Source organism: Podarcis raffonei, chromosome 8, assembly GCF_027172205.1.
Source record: "Podarcis raffonei isolate rPodRaf1 chromosome 8, rPodRaf1.pri, whole genome shotgun sequence".
Lineage (NCBI taxonomy): Eukaryota > Metazoa > Chordata > Lepidosauria > Squamata > Lacertidae > Podarcis > Podarcis raffonei.
This window is the reverse complement of record NC_070609.1, coordinates 60,078,481-60,098,965: the sequence shown is the minus strand read 5'-3', so window position 1 is coordinate 60,098,965 and position 20,485 is coordinate 60,078,481. Positions and strand designations below refer to the sequence as shown.

The 20,485-nt window shown below is 46.3% G+C and overlaps 1 protein-coding gene across 1 annotated transcript in view; it reads right to left on the bottom strand.

Annotated features, from left to right (window-relative positions):
* Nucleotides 1–14,940, bottom strand: part of VSTM2B (V-set and transmembrane domain containing 2B) — a 38,481-nt gene extending 23,541 nt beyond the window's left edge. The window contains exons 1-4 of the mRNA XM_053400253.1: nucleotides 14,714–14,940; nucleotides 13,290–14,141; nucleotides 12,074–12,258; nucleotides 4,479–4,508 (exon numbers count right to left, since the gene is read on the bottom strand). Of these exons, the coding sequence (XP_053256228.1) occupies nucleotides 4,479–4,508; nucleotides 12,074–12,258; nucleotides 13,290–13,362 (288 nt within the window). The 5' untranslated portion in view covers nucleotides 13,363–14,141; nucleotides 14,714–14,940. The remainder of the gene's footprint in view (nucleotides 1–4,478; nucleotides 4,509–12,073; nucleotides 12,259–13,289; nucleotides 14,142–14,713) is intronic.
* Nucleotides 14,941–20,485: the final 5,545 nt, after the last annotated feature.

Here is a 20,485-nt window from a genome sequence, read left to right as displayed (position 1 = left end):
AGGAAAATGCCAGAAACAAACCATGTGATTACTTTTAGCTGGTTGGCTATTATAAAGTTGTATATCACAAATGATGATCTGCAGAGGAAGGGCAGGTGTAGAGCACCTTGTCTATCTAGCCCAGCATTGGCTGTTCAGCAGTGGCTGTTCAGGGTCTAAGGCAGAAGTCACTCCTTTCGTCTTTCCCCACAATCCTTTTTTTAAAAAGCCTCAATAACTGGAGATGCCAGGGGACTGAACTTGAGATCTTTTGTATGCAAAGCAGCTCTTCTACCACTGAGCCATGGTACCTCCCATGAAATGCACATGTCTCATGAAACCATCATCACCAGCATCTCCTCTATTTTGAACCCTTCCCATTTCAATGACTTGTCAGAATGGCTTGTGGAGGGCTGGCGACTTCCAGTTCTGGACCTGTGGCTGGAAGCAATTTCCTATCCATGGGCTACAGCTACTACTGTCCTTGCCAATTGGCAAGAGCAGATGGGAAATGGAGCCCAGCAACATCTGGAGGTCTACAGCTCCCTTGTCCCTTCTGTAGAAAAAACACACACAATAGTTTGCTCTAAAATCCAGGTTTCTCAACTGCATTCTGAAATAAATATCTGCTTCATCTCCTCCTATTCCTCTGTTTTTGAAACCTGAGATGTATGTTTTCGGGACCCACTCTATTTTTTGTGATTGCATTCCCTCCCCCCCCCATAACTGTAACACCACCACCAATAAGTTATTGTGAAAAGCACAATAAAACTCTGGAAATCTGGCTTCAAGCACATTGGCTGTAAGCAGAAAAAAAGTCTACCTCCAACTCCCTGGAGACAAAATATTGAAACTGGCTGCAAAAGCACTCTAGTTGATTCTAATTCCCCATTAAGATACATAGGGAAGAAGTTGAAGGTAATCAGATTACAAGCAAAAGGGTGCTTTGTAGGTTAAACCAGAGCTCAGTTTGGAGCCTCAGCTAACCAGTCCTCAAACCTAGAAATACAGAAATTACATTGTAATGCATTAAATGAGAGTGTCCCTGAGCATGTGCAGAGCATCTTTCATCGCAGGTCCTCACACCTGAGGGATCATGGATCTGGACTTGCAGGGGACATGAGGCAGCTCCTCAAGGAACTTGAATCCTGCCCCCTCCCTTTTTCAAAAATAGACAATGTATGGACAGCATGCCTGACATAGTGTTAGAGGGACAACTCCTTGCAAAGACGCTCTGTGGAATTAAACAACAACAAAAAAGCCTTTTGATGCTGCTCTTTCCCTCTGTCTTAAAAATTCAATTTGTCTTCCTCCCCAAAATCAAATATTCCACTGCTGCAAGTCATTGCTTTTGGCCATTTCTATCCGCCCCCTGCACCAAGGAATACTTCCAAGCATGGGGTCACTCATCCGAAATCAAATGCTGGCCACTAATTCCATCTCCTCCTTCCCTTAATTAAATGCATTTCTCCGTTGCAGTCAACAGCTAGCCACTAATCCTCCTTGCTCCCCCCTCTGCTTCCAGCAATAATGCATTTAAAATGTATCATCTGTCCAAAAGCAACCTCACTGTGCTGGCTCTCTCTAATCCTGCCCTCGTACTCTTGCAGAAACAAGTGCAGCCAACAGCATCCAGCCATTCATGCTTCATCTCCGATTCCCCAAAACAAATGCAGCCCTTCATACCCCTCACCCGATAATAACAACAACGAAAAACAGCTTCTGCATTTAATCCTCTGCAAAGCACACAAAATCCCAGTCAGAGAAAGGGGAGAGAGAGAGAAAAGATGCACCAGGTCCCTCAAAGTTGAACACAGCCATGTTGCCATGAGTGAGTCCAAATCATCTTCCAAAAATAGATGCATTGGGAATAATATATTTTCCCCTTTTCCCTCCCGCTCCCCTGTCTGAAATGCAGCCCGCAACATCTGCCTCTGAAATTCTGTCTCCAAACACTTTATCAATTTCCCTCTCCTCTGATCTTGTCCATATTTAGACGTGCATATTCTCTCTCTCTCTCTCTCTCACACACACACTCCTATTGTTCTGTTTTCTATATTTTAATTATTCCTTTTTTGTCACCAGAAATAATAGTAGGATTGCCAAGATGCCTGTTATTATCAGGGATCCCTGAGCTTGACCCTTATTTAAATAAAGCTCAGCTCCAAAGTGCTTCATCAAAGAAACCCCAACAATTCCGTTTCCTATTGAACTACGTTCCACACACCAGCAAACAGCTTGTAGAGAAACCAATTACAGGTGGGTGCTCCAGATCTAAGGCAACCTCCCATTTGCAATAAACAAATTTCATAGAGGCAGGCCAGGATGGCTTTGCCAACAAAACCTAAGATGCAATCAGTCCAAATAATCCAAAAACAAAAAAACAATGTAGCAGGTGGGAAAGTGCGCGCGTCACCTCATTTGGGTAGGGGTGAAACAACTTCTGCAAGATGTCACAATGTGTGATGTATGAATATAGAAAACTTAATTTTGGACTCTTGTGCCAATTTAACAGTCACAACCTCTGAAGAATTCTGGGAACTGCAGCATGGTGATGGGGCAGGGCATAATCTATTAATGACTCCCCCTTCCACAGACCCTGGGTTCTTTGGGATGGGGGAAGTAAGAATATTGACTGCAGTGCAGATATATACTTGGAATTAAGTTCAGAGTACATATTTAGTCAAAGGAAGTGGCAAAGCTCCTAGAGCAGTGGTTCTCAAAGGGTATATGAAGCATGCTAGACTGGTGACTGGGGGCGGCCGCCGAGACCATATAACACCGGTCTTGAAAGACCTACATTGGCTCCCAGTACGTTTCCGAGCACAATTCAAAGTGTTGGTGCTGACCTTTAAAGCCCTAAACGGCCTCGGTCCAGTATACCTGAAGGAGCGTCTCCACCCCCATCATTCTGCCCGGACGCTGAGGTCCAGCGCTGAGGGCCTTCTGGCGGTTCCCTCATTGCGAGAAGCAAAGCTACAGGGAACCAGGCAGAGGGCCTTCTCGGTAGTGGCGCCCGCCCTGTGGAACGCCCTTCCAGCAGATGTCAAAGCAATAAACAACTACCTGACATTCAGAAGACATCTTAAGGCAGCCCTGTTCAGGGAAGTTTTTAACGTGTGATATTTTACTGTATTTTTGGTTTCTATGGAAGCCGCCCAGAGTGGCTGGGGAGGCCCAGCCAGATGGGCGGGGTATAAATAATATATTATTATTATTATTATTATTATTATTATTATTATTATTATTATGCCACACTGCTGTGGCAGGAGAGGATGGCAATTATGGCAGGAAGTTTCCAGGACAATCAAGGAAACATTTCAGTGTAGTGTAATATAGTATAAGGGATGCAGGTGGCGCTGTGGGTTAAACCACAGAGCCTAGGACTTGCCAATCAGAAGGTCTGCGGTTCGAATCCCCGCGACGGGGTGAGCTCCTGTTGCTTTGTCCCAGCTCCTGCCAACCTAGCAGTTCGAAAGCATGTCAATGTGCAAGTAGATAAATAGGTACCGCTCCAGCGGGAAGGTAAATGGCATTTCCGTGCGCTGCTCTGGTTTGCCAGGGGCGGCTTAGTCATGCTGGCCACATGACCCGGAAGCTGTACGCCGGCTCCCTCGGCCAATAAAGCGAGATGAGCGCCCCAACCCCAGAGTCGGCCACGACTGGACCTAATGGTCAGGGGTCCCTTTACCTTTTAATGTAGTATAATGGTTTTTTTTTTCATAATATGGGTAGCTATCTTTTCAAAACAAGAGAAAGAGCATCAAGTGATACTGAGGACAACCCTAGTTGCGTTTTCCAATACATCTCTTATCAATTAAACATGTTGGTGTGGCACCGGCAAACTTTCATTCTGAAAGTGTGGCCCAGAGAAAAAAGTTTGAGAGCCACTGTCCTAGACTGTGACACTGCAGTCGGGGGGTTTATATGTTTGCAAGTTCTGCCATGAGAAATGCTCCCTTGTAGCATTCCTTTCATGGAAAGGGATATAGCTCAGTGGTAGAACATCTGTCCTCCCTGTTGATGTCCCAGGTTCAGTCCCTGGCATCTCCACATAGGGCTGGGGATGTTCCCTACCTTAATCCAGTGCAGTGGGGGAACAGACCTGTAGCCCTTCAGATGTTGTTGGACCACAACTCCCATCATTTTTTAAAACATGGGTGGTGCTGGCTGGGAATGATGGGCATTGTAGTCCAAAGAGGGTCACAGGTTTCCCCATCCCTGCACTGGAGGGTTGACATGACATGGACAAGGAGGACATGCAAGGATTGCAAAGATACCATGACGATTCAAGGTCCCATCTTTGTGAGGTCTCATGCGTAGCCCTTCTCCAAGGTCTCAGGAGCAGGAGGGCTCTTCCAATCCCTGCTCCCTGAGATTCTTTAAACTGGAATTGACAGGGACTGGGTTTTCCTATGTGCACAGGCTGTGCTCTACACAATAACCCCTGCTCCAGCTAGATGCCTACAGAAAAGCAGAATGTACTGAGACACACTTACACTGATCTTTGTTGCATCCTTATTTGTTACCTGAAAAAGAAAAGAGGGAGAAATTAAACAGGGAGAACGGATGCATCAGAACAATATTTCTCTCGCATACATTCTCCCTCCCCCTCCCCACCTCACATGCACCCATTAAGCAGACAATTCTCTTCCTCAAACAGGGTTAATGGCAGACCACCTTTCCTTGATTGGGGATACACTCAATTGCTTCTTAACTTACTGCGTATGTGGTTTGGGTGAAAGACAGTCGGGTTGACTGGGTGGTAGTAAAACAGTTATCACATTTTGCTATTTGATAACAGCATTTGAGGGCAGGGATGGCCGCAAGTTGGTCAACTGACATATATCGTAAGCAGCTGCAATTCCAAAGGCAACCTTGTGATGTGGAATAGCAATGGCAGAAGCAAGAAAGGGAGCTTGTTGGTGAACTGGCCTGGGGTAGTGGGTTTTGATCCATTGTATTTCCACACGAGTCTTTCTTGTTACTTATTATCCATTATCCTGACCTTCAAATGCATGGTAAAGGTATCTGACAATGTCATATTAACAGTCTTAATCAAATTTACTCAGAAGTAAGTCCTATTCCTACAGGAGTGGGGTTAGGATTGATATTAAAATAAGTAGCGACTTATAAAAGCAACATCAAAATAAAACCTCAATTGATGCTAAAAAGCTAAAAAGGCATAAGGATTTTTTTTTAAAAATTTTTGCCTGGCACTGGTGAGGCATCAGAGTGGGTGTCAGGTGAGGTTTTCTGGGGGAGACATTTCAAAACCAGAGCGCCACCACTGAAAAGTCCAACTCCTGGCAGCTGCCCACTGCACTACTGATGGTAGAGGAACCTGGAGAAATGTTCTGATCAGGGCAGCTTGCCATGCTGAGAAAATCACTTTGTCAAGCCTAGCTCTACAATAGGGGATCACAGAATGCTGTAGCTGATGGATTACAAGAACCCAATATGGTAGCATATTGAATCACAGAATTGTAGAGTTGGAAGGGACCCAAAGAGTCATTGCATCCAATCTCCTGCAATAGAAGAATCACAGCTAAAGAAACCCTGACAGATGGCCATCCAACCTCTGCTTAAAAACTTCCACTAAAGAAGAGTTCACCACTTTCAGAGGTCATCTGTTCAACTGTTGAGCAGCTCATACCATCAGGAAGTTCTTCCTAATGTTTAGTCGGGACCTCATTTCTTGTAGCTTGAATCTACTGGTTTGGGTCCTACCTTCTGGAGCAGCAGAAAACAAGCTTGCTCCATCTTCCACATGGTATTTGAAGAAATAGGTTTTTAACATGGCGTCTAGAGTGCAGTTTGAAAACAGCTCTGCCATTGTTAGAAATAGGATACTTCAGCTGAGCCTCTTCATTTACACCATCCATTTAAGGCCCTTTTATGCTACTTTAACAGTTGTGGCTCCCTGCAAAGGATCCTAAGAAGTGACGTTTGTTAAGGGTGCTGAGAATTGCAGCTCTGTGAGGGATTTTCTAACAACTTTCAGTGCCCTTAATGAACCATAGTCCCCAGGATTCCTTGGAGGAAGCCATGGCAGTTTAAAGCGGTATGACGTTGCTTTAAACTTATGGTGCAATGTGGATCAATGCTGCAGGTAAAAAAAGCTATCGAACATCTCAGGCTCAACGGTTGATAAAGGAGGCCCTTAGCGGTGGTGCCCGTTGGCATTGACCCACAACAGGACCTTCTCAGTGGTGGTTCCCTGTTTCTGGAATGCCCTGCCTGGTGAGGTGTATCTGTCTCTCCCATTATTAACTTTCAGGAGGAATTTACAAACATAACTGTTTTCACCCAGGCATTTGATGGCAAAAAGATGCTGTCCATGGCAACCTTAGAATTACTAGCTGTGAAAGTATATTATTGTTTTAGAATGTTTTTCGATGTTTCAATTTGCTTTTAGAGGTGGTTTTTTTTTACATGTTTAAAACATGTTTTTGTTTTTATTGTTTTTTAGCGGATGTGTTTGGTGCCCTGGGCTCCTTGGAGCGGAAGAGCAGGATATAATGATGGTGGTGATAGTTAGATTGAAGATGGGACCAGCAATCCAAGAAGTCCCTTTCCCATGTTGTTGTTGTTTTAGGAGAAGAAAATGAGATGGGGTGGATGGAGCCCTGTCTTAGATCTCCCACGTATTGTCCAGTTTGTCTTTGACTTTTATTATGAGGCTAAAGGCAACATGTAAACCTCATCTATATGTTTTCCTCTCCGTTGCCACCCCAGCCAATATCGCTGGGCGAGTGCATGTCTTGCAACTCCATTTGAGCAGAGCTGGCATGCTATACATTCAAAAGAAGCAGATTTTCAGCAATAGCTTTGTGACCTGGAAAGGACACTCTAACAAGAAACACTGTTTTACAGCTCCTGCCTCTGGTTCTATCATTACATCTATTTCCGATGTTCCAGTGGTGAGTGCTCTTCTTTTTGTGCCTAAAATAGCACCATCCAAGCACAAGAGGGAGGCTTCAGAAGACTTGAGGAAACCCTTCCAGAAATGAAAATACCTTCAGGGCAGTGGGGACACCAAACATGAGACAAAACCTTTAGTGTCCCTTCCAACTCTGCCATTCTATGCGTCTGTGAAACATGGTCACTGGCCATGAAATGCTGGCTGACTTATTGGTGCTGGTGCTGGTGAATTGTGTGTATTTCTGTGGAACTGAGTGCCTGGAATCTTGATTGACAGGGCTCTCCACTGCAACATTTCATTGCAGGTCCCCTTGATCACATGTGAAAGCCAATAATCTGCCAGACTTTACTGTGACAAAGGAACAGAACCCTGGGCGGAGCTATGCAGATGGCTACATGGGGCTTCACAAATGAGAACAGGCTTGGTTATCAGCGGCTCCAGCTAGGTTTCATAGGAAATGGTTGCAATTTGGGATGCAGCTGGAAGGAGGCTGCATGTCTTCCTTATGCAAGTCACTGGGAGCAGCGCAACACCCTCCCTAAAAAGGTCAGAAGAACCTGCTGAAAGAGGCCAATGGCATATCTAGTTTAGCATCCTGATCTTGCTGCGGCCAACCAAATGCCTGTGGAAAACCTGGAAGCAGGACCTGAGCAGAAGAGCTCTAACCCCTCCTGTGGCTTCCAGCAACTGTTATTCAGAAAGGTTACTGCCTACTGTGTCTAGTAGCCACAGATAGCTCTCCTCCTTGAATGTGTCCAATCTTCTTTCAAGGCCATTCAAGGTGGTGGCCATCACTGCCTCTTGTGGGAGTGAGTTCCATAGTTTGTACTGGTTGAAGGAGGAGGAGAAAAGCTTTCCTATCCACTTTCTCCATGCCATGCCTAATTTTATGAACTGCCATCATGTCACCTCTTCCTTGCCTTTCCCCTAAACTAAAAAAATCCCAAACACTGCAACCTTCCTTTGCAGGGTTGTAGGTTCATTTCCACTCCAATGGTTGTTCCGAGTGATCCCTTTCTGTTCTCCTCTTTAAGTGAACGTGGGCCATTTATTCCTACAAGGATTCAGAGTTGTAGTGGGGGTAAGGCATGCTCTGCACCCCTACAGTGGATGCCTTGCCCTTTGCCAACAAGATCAACATGCGGGAGTGCAATTTGTCTCTATTCAGAGAACCACCTTATGCCCTTCCCTGCTGTATACAAGCCTTCTCTCCAACTGAGTGTGCACTTGTGCACACACAGGCATGCACTCATAACTTATGGGTATTTTTGCTAGTACCAGTTCACCAGCTGAAGCCCCAGTAAGTGGGCTGCACAGTTTTAGCCGATGTCGGTCTGGGCTTTAGCCATGGGACACCCCCCACCCAGGTTCTTCTACATTTTAATTATTACAAGCCAGAGCAAAGATAAATCATTCTGCTGCAGAGTTATCCCGCAGCTTCTCCGGGGGAGGGGGGGTGGACATATGCACAGGTCACATCCCACCGGAGGAGGATTGGAAGAAGAAAGAAAAAAGCTAACAACTATGAATCATCGGCAGAGAAGAAGTTCCCTGTGCCAAACAACCCACCTCCTAGATTTGTTTACTTGGCTGGTGGATAGAGGAAATGGAATGCTCACTTGACAGCAGTGGAGCAGTGAATCTGTGATGAGAATAAGGCAGTGGAGGCTGGTCCATTGGGGAGAATGAGGAACAGCACCACCAGCCTTAGCCTGTCCTCTGCCAGCTGCCTGGCTGCTTGCTTACATCCAGTCCAGGATAGGTGGCCCTGCCCACCAGGGTCCTCCTTCCTAAGTCTCATTGGGGTGGAAGAATGGGGACAAACCAGAATTAGTCAGCTTTCCCTGTCATTGGCTCTGGCGCCACCTACTGTTGAGCTCCCCGCTTTCTGTCCCACCAGTCCAGATGGGCACCAAGCGCCGCTGGAATAAGGGGCGTTTCGCACATGACATGGAAACAAAATTGGATGCCCTCAACAGAGAGCCATAGCTAAACCTGTATTTTTTCACAAGTGAACCTAGATAATGCATCTATTCTGCAAGCATGTGAGTCATATTAATGCATTACACTTGCATCATCTTAGATGTACACCCCCCCAAAAAAGTGGTATACCATTCACCAGTGTTTCAGCAGAATCCTGTCTGTTCATATTTAATTGTTTGGTGTGATCCGTTTATCTCACCATTAAGTAAAGCAGGTTATGGATTTAGCAGTGACTGGCAAATCTTATATGCATCTGATTACCAAAGAAAAAGGCAAATCAGTAGTAATTCTGTTACTAGCTCTACTCTTACTAGAATGAATAATAATAATAATAATTTTCCAAGGACTGCAACATTTAATCAATAACTGTTAAATTTTTGAGGGGTAACTTAGACTGCAGTCCTATGCACAATTACATGGGAAAGCAATACAAATTCCTTCTCAGCAGAGATTCATGAATTTTGCCATAAAAAAGTGGTGCCTTAATCAACCAGGTCCCTACTTAATTTTTTACAGATGGCAAGGGCTACCTTAAAAGAGGCATTCCCTCCTGTGTATGAGAGGAAGATGCATCTTCTAAGATAAAGTCGTCTGCAAGGAGAGTTGTACATCACTTGAAAACAAAGCAAGCCCCCTTTCTCCTTCAGAACAATTGCTTTTCTCCTGATATGTAAATTTAACAAATTAATTCCCATGCAATTAATGAACTGAAATTCAACAGGCCCCAGTCCTGTTAAATTAATTGCATTTTCATTTCTCCATAGTCTTGGGGTAGCTTACCTAGTCATCCTCACATTTTGTCCTCTCAACAAACCTGTGAGGCAGATGTCATTAGACTACTTTTCCCATCACCCCTGCCCATTGGCCATGCTGGCTGGGGCTGATGGGAGTGGTAGTGCAAAAGATCTGGAGGGCACTAGGTTGGGGAAGGTAGCTGTACAGTAAGACTGAGATTTAGCAGCTTGCCCAAGGAGAACTTCACATCTGAGACAGTCTTCCCAGTCCATGTCTAGTTCACCACAATCACTCAATGCACCCCTTATGAACTCTGCATTTTATGATGAAGATCAGCATCCTACCTCTTAACTCTGAGTGCTCATCAGGAGATAGCTCAGTCAGTAGAGCATGAGACTCTTAATCTGAGGATTGGAGCCCCATGTTGGGCAAAAGTTTCCTGCACTGTTGGACCATCATGGGCCCTTCCTATGATTATGATCAGTGGTTGCTGGTGCTCATTGGGATTGGTGGGGTGGACGGCAGGGAGACTAACAGTAGGTGGCGCCAGAGCCAATGACAGGCAGAACCAACTAATTCCAGCTTTGTTCCCACCCTCCCTGCCTGCCTTCAGGTCCTTCCAGGGCAACACTGAGACAAGGGCGACCGTCAGTGCCAGCTACTGGAACCTTTGTGCAAGTAAGAAGGCAGGCAGATGAGAACCAGCTGAAGGCAATGTCACATGGAACAACCTTCACTGGTGTCTATATAAGCAGGGAGAGAGGGAAGGTCAAAGGTGGCACAAAGGGTGGAAGGATAGCTGGGTAAGCAGAGGCACAGTATTACCCAGGCCACATTGCGATATTTTAAGTATTTACTTATAGCACTGATAACCCACCTTTCCTCTAACGAGCTCAAAGCGGTGTGCATTGTCCCTGCCCCCATCCCATTTTTGTTCTCACAACAACCTTGTGAGGTTGGCTACATCTGTGATTGAGTGGCAGGCCCAAGGTCACCCAGGGAGCTTCATGGCCGAGTAGGGATTTGAACCCTGATCTTCCAAGTCCTAGTCTGACACTCTAGCCACTACACTGCACTGGCTTACAGTCCAAGCATTCATCTCCAAACCAAGAATGAAAGGGAAGTTCACCAACAATTACCATTCACAACAACCAATAATAATAATAATAATAATAATAATAATAATAATTCTACCAATATCCTTCCCCACCTTTCAACAAGGGCAGATTTACAACTTGATTCAGTGGGCCTCAGATAGCGCTGATTTGGGGACCTATAAACATTCACCCCATGGAGGTAGCTTGCATTTTGTGTGTCCATTTCCCTGTGCTGAGAGAGTCCTTGTCATCTAATCTTAACTGTACATCATAAATACCCTACAGCAACATTTGTCATGTTGCAGATAACTACTGTAATTATCACCAGCCCAGGAAACATGCTTAAGCTCCCCACCTGTTCCCCACCTGCTCTGAACCAAAAATGCTCTTCTCCTTTCTGCTGTCAGTCCATCTTGCCTCCCATTCAGACAACCAGTTGATGTCCTCATGGGCTGATTCTTGCTTTTGAATTCCGACTTCCTATGTGGCTGCTATGATGCATCATCATCAAAATGCAAAGATTGTGGCTCACCCTGCAACCATTTTTAATATATATATATATAAACCGATGAACCTAGGGATGGTGCATTGGAAATGCACCACTGAAGGCCTGTTCACACATGCACGTACACCTCTTGACTCCTTGACACTGGAGAACTCGCAGCAGAGTGGCTGGATGTGCTGAAGAATCCCGCAACCTGGATGTGTGGCAACATGTGAGCTCCACAAGTGAGCTTTGATCGTTGGTCATCGCTCACATAGGCTTGCCACCTCTTGAACGGGAAGGCCTGTAGCTCAGTGGTGGAAAATTTGATTTGCAAGCAGAAGGTCTGAGGTTTGATCCCTGGCACCTCCAGTTTAGGGCTGTGGAGGAACCCTGCAGAGCTTCTGCCCATCAGTGTAGACAGTACTGAGCTTGATGAAACAATGGTTTCACTCTGTAAAAGGCAGCATCCTATCTCCCTATGTCCCCTTGATTCTGAAGCCACCAAGTCCTATCTGTGAACCAGCCATGGATCCATCACATTCCTGAATGTCCCTGCAAGTGCCCCCTCTGTGGCAAATGTTACATCCCCTAGTGGACTGCATTCCTCACTTATTTGTCTGAATCCACTCTGTTACGTGCGGCAGAGATGGAGATAAGCAGAAGCAACCCCAGAAATACCGCTTTCTTGATGCGTGTTGCTGGACTGCCTTTCTTTCTTTCTTTCTTTCTTTCTTTCTTTCTTTCTTTCTTTCTTTCTTTCTTGGGTATTGGGTTTCTGTTCCTACCTCCCATGGTCTGTATGAAACCTTGCTAATTAATGGTCTATGCTTGGGTGGATATATATCTCTATTTGTGAGGATTTATTACCTTGGTTCTGCTGCCGGGGCCACTGATGGCTAATTCGTGAGCAAGCTCTCGTGCTGGTTCCTTAAGATACCACCATTGGATTTCCAAGGAGTAAGAGGTGGATCCGCTGGCCCGGAAAGCACAAGGCATCTCAATATCATCCCCCTCTCTAACAGTCACATCTTTAGGAACTTCTGTAAATGTAGCTGGAGACCAAAAATAAAAAAGGGGGGAGAAGGATAGGGTGGCAAACAGGGAGAGATGGAAAAAGACACAACAGAGCTGTTCTGCTAAGAGTCCAAAATTCACAGCAAAACGTTGCAGAAGGAGGGGCTTTTATCGGCTTTCCTGAACTAGCCAACATGCCATGGATGCCGCCCACACTACATGGAACTGAAGGGTGGCAGGGACCGGGAGGAGGGAACCCAGAGGTCATGTTGTCGAGTCCCTCTACCCCCTGAAGTGCCCGGAAATGGACTCATCTGTAAGACCCCAATTATGGTGTATCACAAAGGGCGAGGTTTTCCACCCATCTTTGCTTGTTGACAAGGGATGGCCGCCATGCCCCCCACCCCCACCCTCTGGCACCCCCTGGTGATCACTGCAGTCTGGGCACCCATCCATATCAGACAAGTGTCAGAGGAGAGAATGTAAAAGTTTGCCGGATAAATTTCCCCCCCAGCAAAAACAAAAGCCTGCAGGGAGACACATTTCCCCACCCTCTCCACTTTCTAGGGACCACCACATTTCAAAGGCTGTGTGTCTGGGACATGGTGGTACCCACTCCTTACTGTTTTCACCCCCCCCTTTTGCTCTGGGTTCTCCTCTGCAGCAAGAGTGCAGGCATCCCTCAGTCCTGCAGCCCGGGCTGTGTTCTCTTGCCTGCACCCTCTTCTTCTCTTCAGCATCATTCCCCAGACCCCTGCATTTCCAACGGCATGAGCTCACTTGCCTCTTTCTGATACAAGCAACCCACAAACCACTCAAACAGTGCAGCATCTACCTATCTCTCTCTCGCACACACAGAAATATATAATGGTGCACATATCAATTTGCCTGGCTTCCAGACATCAGATCAGTTATGCATCTATAGCCAGCTGTCTGCACAGATTATGGAAACAGAAGTGAAAGGCAGTTAAAATACAGACACTTGCTGCAGACTGAGAACCAGATCCTTGATTTTGCTACCAAAATTAAAGCAAGCGCGGGGGGGTGGGGGAAGAAGTTTGGGACTTACCCTGGACCATGAAGAGCAAGGGGGCATTGAGCATCAGGTAACAAAGGGAGCCTAGAAGCCCTCGATTTTCCATCTCATATATGTGGACTTTGGAGTACAGGGCAAAGCGAGGGGATCGGAGGGGGTGGTCAAAACAACCAGGCTAAGAGATCTTCACATCCCATGGCAGTGCCAAGGCATTGGAGAGCCTGGTCCAGCGATAGGATCAATACGAAGAGGAATACTTTAAAAAATGAAATGAAATAAATAGCCACCGAGCTCGATTTCTTTCCTCCCCCACTTCTCTCTTCTCTCTCTTCTCTCTCTTTGGAAGCACATATAAAATCCACAGCCAGTTGGTCCAAGGGAGAAAAAAAATTGCTGTCGTGACGTTGGAAGAAATTGATCCTGAGAAGCCAAAGCGTAAATCTGCCGGTTTGATTGTAATTATTAATTCCCACCAGCCAGAAGCCTCTTCCTCCTCCTCCTCCTCCTCTAACAACTCTGCAGCAACCACAATTCAACTTCCTTGGTCTGAACGGGGTTTTCTGGATCCCCCAACCGAGGAAGCAATCCCAGGTTTCCTGCCCAGACCCATCTGGGCTCTCCTCTTCCAGGGGAGAGTGAAGAAGCCGAGAGAGCGATTCCCAGTCTCCCCCCGCGCTCTTCCAGTCGTTATTTCCAAGGGATTTCCCTCCCTCCTTCCTTCTTCCTGACACAGCGAGGAGGAAGAGCTTCCTTCTCCTCCCTTGTGGTGGTGTGTAGGGTCCAAATCAGGCGCAGGATTCGAAGGGTTGGATCCTTCTCTTATTTTTTTTAACCCCCTCTCAAATCAAGATGCTTTGCTCAACCTATAAGAGGAAATTTCACCATCTGACGTTCCGGCGTGGAGGCAGCGGTGGGAGAGAGACCAGTCCAGGAGACGGAGGGAGGGAGGGAGGGACCGAGAGAGAGACAGAGAGAGAGAGGAAAAATTAAGTTGTGTTTCCCTGAGATCAAATGGTTGGATTTTAAAGCTGCACACACGCAGACAGGCAGAGGACGGAGCAAGTCACCCAAGCAGAGGAGGCACGTTGTCAATTGCTATCTGCTTTGAAGGCGTTTGTTTGCGCGTCTGGGAGAGGAAGAACGCCTTCTATGACAGACTTAAGTCCCCCAAAGTGCAATTCCCCTCGTTCATCGCGACCGATATTTCCCAAACTGGGGGACTGGGGCGGGGGGAGAGAAGGGGATGGCAGAGCGAGAGCGAGAGAGACAGAGAATGGGTGGCAGAAAGAGAGAGAGAGAGAGAGAGAGAGAGAGAGAGAGAGAGAGAGAGAGAGAGAGAGAAGGGGGTGGCAGAGATAGGGTGGAGGGAGGGAGGGAGAAAGCCGCCTCCACAACGTTTCCCGAAACTAGTTCCCTTCCCATCGAGTTTTTCTTCTTCTTAAGGGAAATTTACTCACATCCTACACAGACAGACAGAGGCTGGCGCCGTCTCCAGCTGGTCCCCACTTCCCCGCAAACGCGCAGCTGGGCTTCCAAGTGCCCAGGAAGTGAGACGCTGCTGTCCCCGAGCCAAGAGCTGGATTCGAATCCCACACACACACACACACACACCGCGTTTAACATTCCGGCGGCGTCCACAGGGCGTGGAAACAGTCTTTCTCTCTCGCCCCCTTCTCTCCCAGCCGCAAAACGATTCTGACTGCGCGCACACACACAGCCCACTTGGAAGCCACCACAGCCCCCGGTCTGGAAGTCACTTTTCCAAATCTCTTACCTTGGTTCTTCTCTCCAGCCTTTCTGAGGTTGGGAAATCATCCGAGGAGAGGAGGAGGAGGAGGAGGAGGAGGAGGAGGAGGAAGAAGAAGAAGAAGAAGAAGAAGAAGAAGAAGAAGAAGAAGAAGAAGAAGAAGAAGAAGAAGAAGAAGACCGGCGCTGGTCGAAAAGGAGGAGAGGCGTTCGGATTTAAAAGGAAATAAAATCTAGGGAGATGATGAGCTCCCTCCCTTAAAAAAAGCAACACGCCAGCCAGAGTCCTTAGAGAGAAAAATGTGGGGGGGGGGGAGAGAGGCGTCCCTTGCAAATAGACAGTGATAGGGGGGGGGAAGCCCCCTCCCGGTTAAAAGTCCGCAATGGAGACCATGAAGAAGTGATGTCGAAAGGGAGGGGCGCGAGAGAGCGATGGGGCGCGCGGGAGCCGGCAGGTGCCTGGACTGGATGCAGGGGCAGATGTGGTGGCGGGGGAGGGGACCAGAGGGGGAGGGGGAGCTGGGGACAGACTAGTTGATTCAGAGCAAGTTCGATTTCCGGTTTGGGATTGGGGGTGGGCCGCTGTGTGTGTGTGTGTTGCGGTTAGAGCGTGCGGTGCCCATCCTCCGTAAAGGGAGCGGGGGTCTGTGTGTCAGAAACACAAGCTTGATGCCTTCCTCCTCCTGCCTCGATCCCGGATAGGGGTGAAGCCTGGTGGAGGGATGTGGGGGAGTCCTGGCAGGTCTCCCCCCAATAGTTCACCCCCCACCGCCCACATGGCCGGTTCCTCGGAGGGAAGGCGCTGCATCCTCAGCTCGGGATGGGGGTTGCGCTTGGCTGAGCAGCGCGGATTCCTACGGAAACTAACCGCTTCCAAACGAGGAGGGCTTCCGAGAAGAAAGGGTCTTCAGGACGGGGAGGGAGAAGGCTAAATGCCTTGATGGGATTGCTCTCGGAATTCCAACAGGTCAAGCTCGCCCCTCCCCCCAAATGCGCTTTTCCCTTCTGTGCACCCCTCTCACACCCCCCCCCCCGCAACCCGGATCTCCACGAATGAAAAATAAGCAGGGATTTGGATTGGAAGTTGTTTAGTACTGCATTTCACACTGTCTGCTCAGGTTTCTAGTCCCTGCATTCCATACATTTAGGGACTAGAAACCTGAACAATGAGAAATATTGCGGGGGACACACCAGTTTGTTTCATCACGCGAGAGCACATTTACTGAGATAAGCTCTATTAAAACAAAAAATAATTTCTCATGGTCTGTTCAGGTTTCTAGTCCTTAAGTACAGGAAATGTAGGGCTGGCGACAGCACTTTTTAATCCTCAAGTACGTGAAGGCTTCCTTCTGCTCCCTCCATGATGTTATTTCACAGTCTTATATCATTTTGACTGATGATTAACTGGTGACCTTTTATTTTATGGTAAATTCTGATGTGCGTTAAATATGTTGTGCAACAGTTTGAGGGTGTTTGGGTCCAAATTGTGGTTCGGATGTATGCATATCTATCTTCTATCTATCTATCATCTATCTATCTATCTATCTATCTATCTATCTATCTATCTATATCTATCTATCATCTGTCTGTCTATCTACTGATCAGTTAGCCTTAGTTTATTTGGTCTACAGACCATAAACAATAAACATGAACAACATCAGGCATGTCTGCATGCCAGCTGGTCAGTAAGAACAACTGTTTATAAATCAGTGCCTGAGTTTTGATTTTCCTCTTCCCTCCATTTCCCATTTCCCTTGTGTGTCTTTCTATTTTATTTTTATTTTTTAGATTGGAAGCCTGTGGGCAGAGATTGTCTTCTGTGTAAGCCATCCTGGGAGACTTTTCCACTGAAGAGCAAGGCACCAACGCTTAGAATAAACAAACAAAGAAACAAGCAAATAAATAAACATAAGCACAAAACACAATACAGCAAAGCAAAAACTCAGTTGTACATGCATACATATAGGTCACAGTCACCATCAGTAGAAGAATAATTCTATTATTTTTTAAAAAATAAATTTTATTAAGTTTCATATTACCAAATTAAACATATCAAACCAATTAGTCCAAACAATACATATATAATCCAATTATTTGCTAAATTATAAATTCTTTTTGTGGGGGGGTACCCATGCTTCTCGATTGGCAGGAGTCCAATCCTCAACTGTTTTCTGCTGCCTTCATGTTAAGAATGATATTTTCAGTCTCCTCTTCACAATCCTTGTCATTACACATTTTCCTTTTCCTTCGCCTCCGAATTATTCCGCAAGTGGGTTGAAAAAACAACAACAGTAGAAGAATAATTCTAAACACTGATAATGGCATTTGGAAATCTTCACATAATTTCACATCTAATCCCTGCTTCTAAAAAAGCAGCAATCAATGGCAGTGCTATCACAATTACTATTGTAGAGTTGGAATGGTCATTCAGTCCAAATCCTTGCTATGCAGGGATCACAGCTGCAGAACCCATCACCCCCTGGGTAGCTGCTGGAGCCCAGGATCCCTTGGTGTGTTCACTGGCACCAATGCTGGGCACTCCTAGCTGCATGACCAATGGGCCTGCTAATCCACCTGCTGTTTAAAGCATGGGTAGGCAAACTAAGGCCCAGGGGCTGGATCCGTTCCAATCGCCTTCTAAATCCGGCCCACGGATGGTGTGGGAATCAGCATGTTTTTACATGAATGTGCCCTTTTATTTAAAATGCATCTCTGGGTTATTTGTGGGGCATAGGAATTCGTTCATTCTTTTCTTCCAAAATATAGTATGGCCCCCCCACAAGGTCTGAGGGGAACAGTGGACCGCTCCCTGCTGAAAAAGTTTGCTTATCCCTGGTTTAAAGTCTCACCTGGAGTTCCAGAGAGATCCTGTTGTTGGGGCATGATGGGTAATTTGAAAGGAAGTTGGCTCACTGATGTATGGCACCTGCCTGATGCTCACCCTGACCATAAACACTAATTTGGGGGGTGGGGCAAAAAAATGATGGGGGTGCAGACCCCAATGACATTTTGCTGACCACTCCTCATAAATGGAGCCTTACAACAGCATAGCCATAGGAACCTGTGGAACCCTTTCCTTACTGAATTTTGGACAGGCTGCCTTCCTAGCTGAACTTCAGGTACATGGCCAATAATTTCTTCTCATTTTAAGGCAATGTTTGGGTTTCCAATGGTTTATGATGAATTTTGATTACTTCGTTTTCTGCATGGTTTATTTTTTATGCACACCGCTTAGAAATGCTAATGACCGAGCGGTAAATAAATGCTAATACTAATGCGAATGATAATAATAATAATAGTCCTGTAGACCTCAGCCACATTAGGCTGACAGCTTGTGGTTGCTTGTCTTAGACATGCCACACCAGATTGTGATGCGGGAGGACAAGAAGACAGCAGGCAGCATCCAACTAAGTTCTACTCAGAGTAGACCCTTTTATGTTAATGGACCTAAGTGAGTAATGTCCATTTATTTCAGTGGGTCTACTCAATGAGTAGAACTTACATTGAATGTTACCCAATATTTCTAGGTTTTTGGAGTCTTATTATCCACCTTTTAATTTCTTTTCTTGAAAACCTTCCCAAAGGTTTTCTACTTTATTTCTGCAGTTTTAAACTCTTATTTGTTTTTTTAGTTTGGGGTACACTGTTTGAGAGTTTATAAATTCTGAAACAAACAAACAAACAAACAAACAACTAAAACCTGCAGCCTGTGCACTTGCTGAGTTTATTTTATTATTTTGTTGTTTTGTTTTATTAGAGAAGTTGGCCTCTGGATTGCTTTCCAGCTCTGGTACCTGAGATCCTCTTTAAATTGGAGATGCTGAGGATTAATCTTGGGACCTTCTGCGTGCAAAACGTGCTTTGCCTCTCAACATTGTGAACATAAGAGCATAAGAAGCGCCCTGCTGGATTTAGATCCCTTGACTCGTCTAGTCCAGCATTCGCTGCTCACAGTGGCCAACTGGATGCATATGGGAGACTCACAAGGAGGGTATGAGCACGATGGGGCTGTCTTTTATCTGACCTCCAACAGCTAATATCCAGAGGCATACTGCCTTTGCTTCTGGAGGCAACATGACCATCACAGAACTATTAGCAATAGATAGCTTTATCCTCCATGAATTTGCGGGATCCCCTTGTTGCAGTGACTTCCATAGTTTATGGCCCAGGCATGTCCAAAGTCCAATCCGGCCAGCTGGTTGGTTTAATACAGCCCCTGTGGCCTGTGGCAGTATATGTCCTGGGGTAAAATCCTAAAAAAAGCTCATCAACTTCAATCCTAAAAAAGCTCAGCAACTCTGGTGTAAAATTGTAAAAAAAAGCTCAACAACTTCAATCCTAAAAAAAAGCTGAAGAACTTTGGTCAGCCCTCATGCATGTTCACTTCATCAAATGGCCCTCTTTGGGCACCCCTTATGCTGTATGAATGAGTACTTTTGTCTGAGAGAGAAAGGAAAACATCTCTACATGCAGCACATATTTAAACTGTGGAACTCACTCCCACAGGAGCCAGTGATGGCCACCAACCTGGGTGGCTTCAAAAGTGGATCAGGCCCGTGGTCCATGTAACCTCTGACCTACCTCACAGGGAGAGTTGTTGTGGAGAATAAAGAAAGTGGAAGAAGAGAACTCTTTGGAGAAAAGGTGGGGTATAGATGCTAATGATGAAGATGATAATAATTCAAAACACCTGGAAAGCATATTTTGCCTCTCCCTGTTTTGAGATCCCCAAGGATGTGTTCTGCAGGGAACAGGCTTCAGGCACTAGGCCTGTTGGCAGACCAACTCTGTGTTACAATGATGTCCGCAAACTTGACATGAAGGCTGGCAACATCAACCCCACCATGTGGGAATCCCTTGCGGATGATCACAGTGCCTGGAGATGGACAGGTCTTGTATCCACAGCAGTGACCAGAGAAGGAAGGAGTGTTCTGAAGAGTGCAGAGAGTGGAGACGCCATGGTGCATCATCATCAGCACAACGGATGCCTTCATCTGCTCCAGCTGCAACAAAACATGTCTCTCCCATATCGCTTCCCACAACAGATGCTGTAACTTTCCAACAGTTTGACTTCACCCTCAAAGACACACTCTTCCATTTTCTCACGAGACAGATGGATGTCAACCAACCTGTCCTAAGCTAAAAAATGTTCCAAACCCTGTAACCTTAAGACTTGATCCTCCTGTACAGTTGCCCCCTAGCTTTCACAAATCAATGCTCGTGTGTGTGTGTGTGTGTGTGTGTGTGTGTGTGTGTGTGTGGTGTTCACAGGAGGTGCACAACACAGGTTCAGCCGGCTGACACGTCAACCCCCTCACTTTCTCCTGAAAGGAACTGCCAGACTGCAATTCAGAAGAGGCAGCAAAGATCTTGGGTGCTTTTACAGCCCCTGCCCGGTGCACGCGAAGAGACCAGGGCCTCAGAACCCAGCTGGCAAGCTGCACGTGGGGAACTGCCTCTGGCTTGGCCCCCCAGGGGAACTG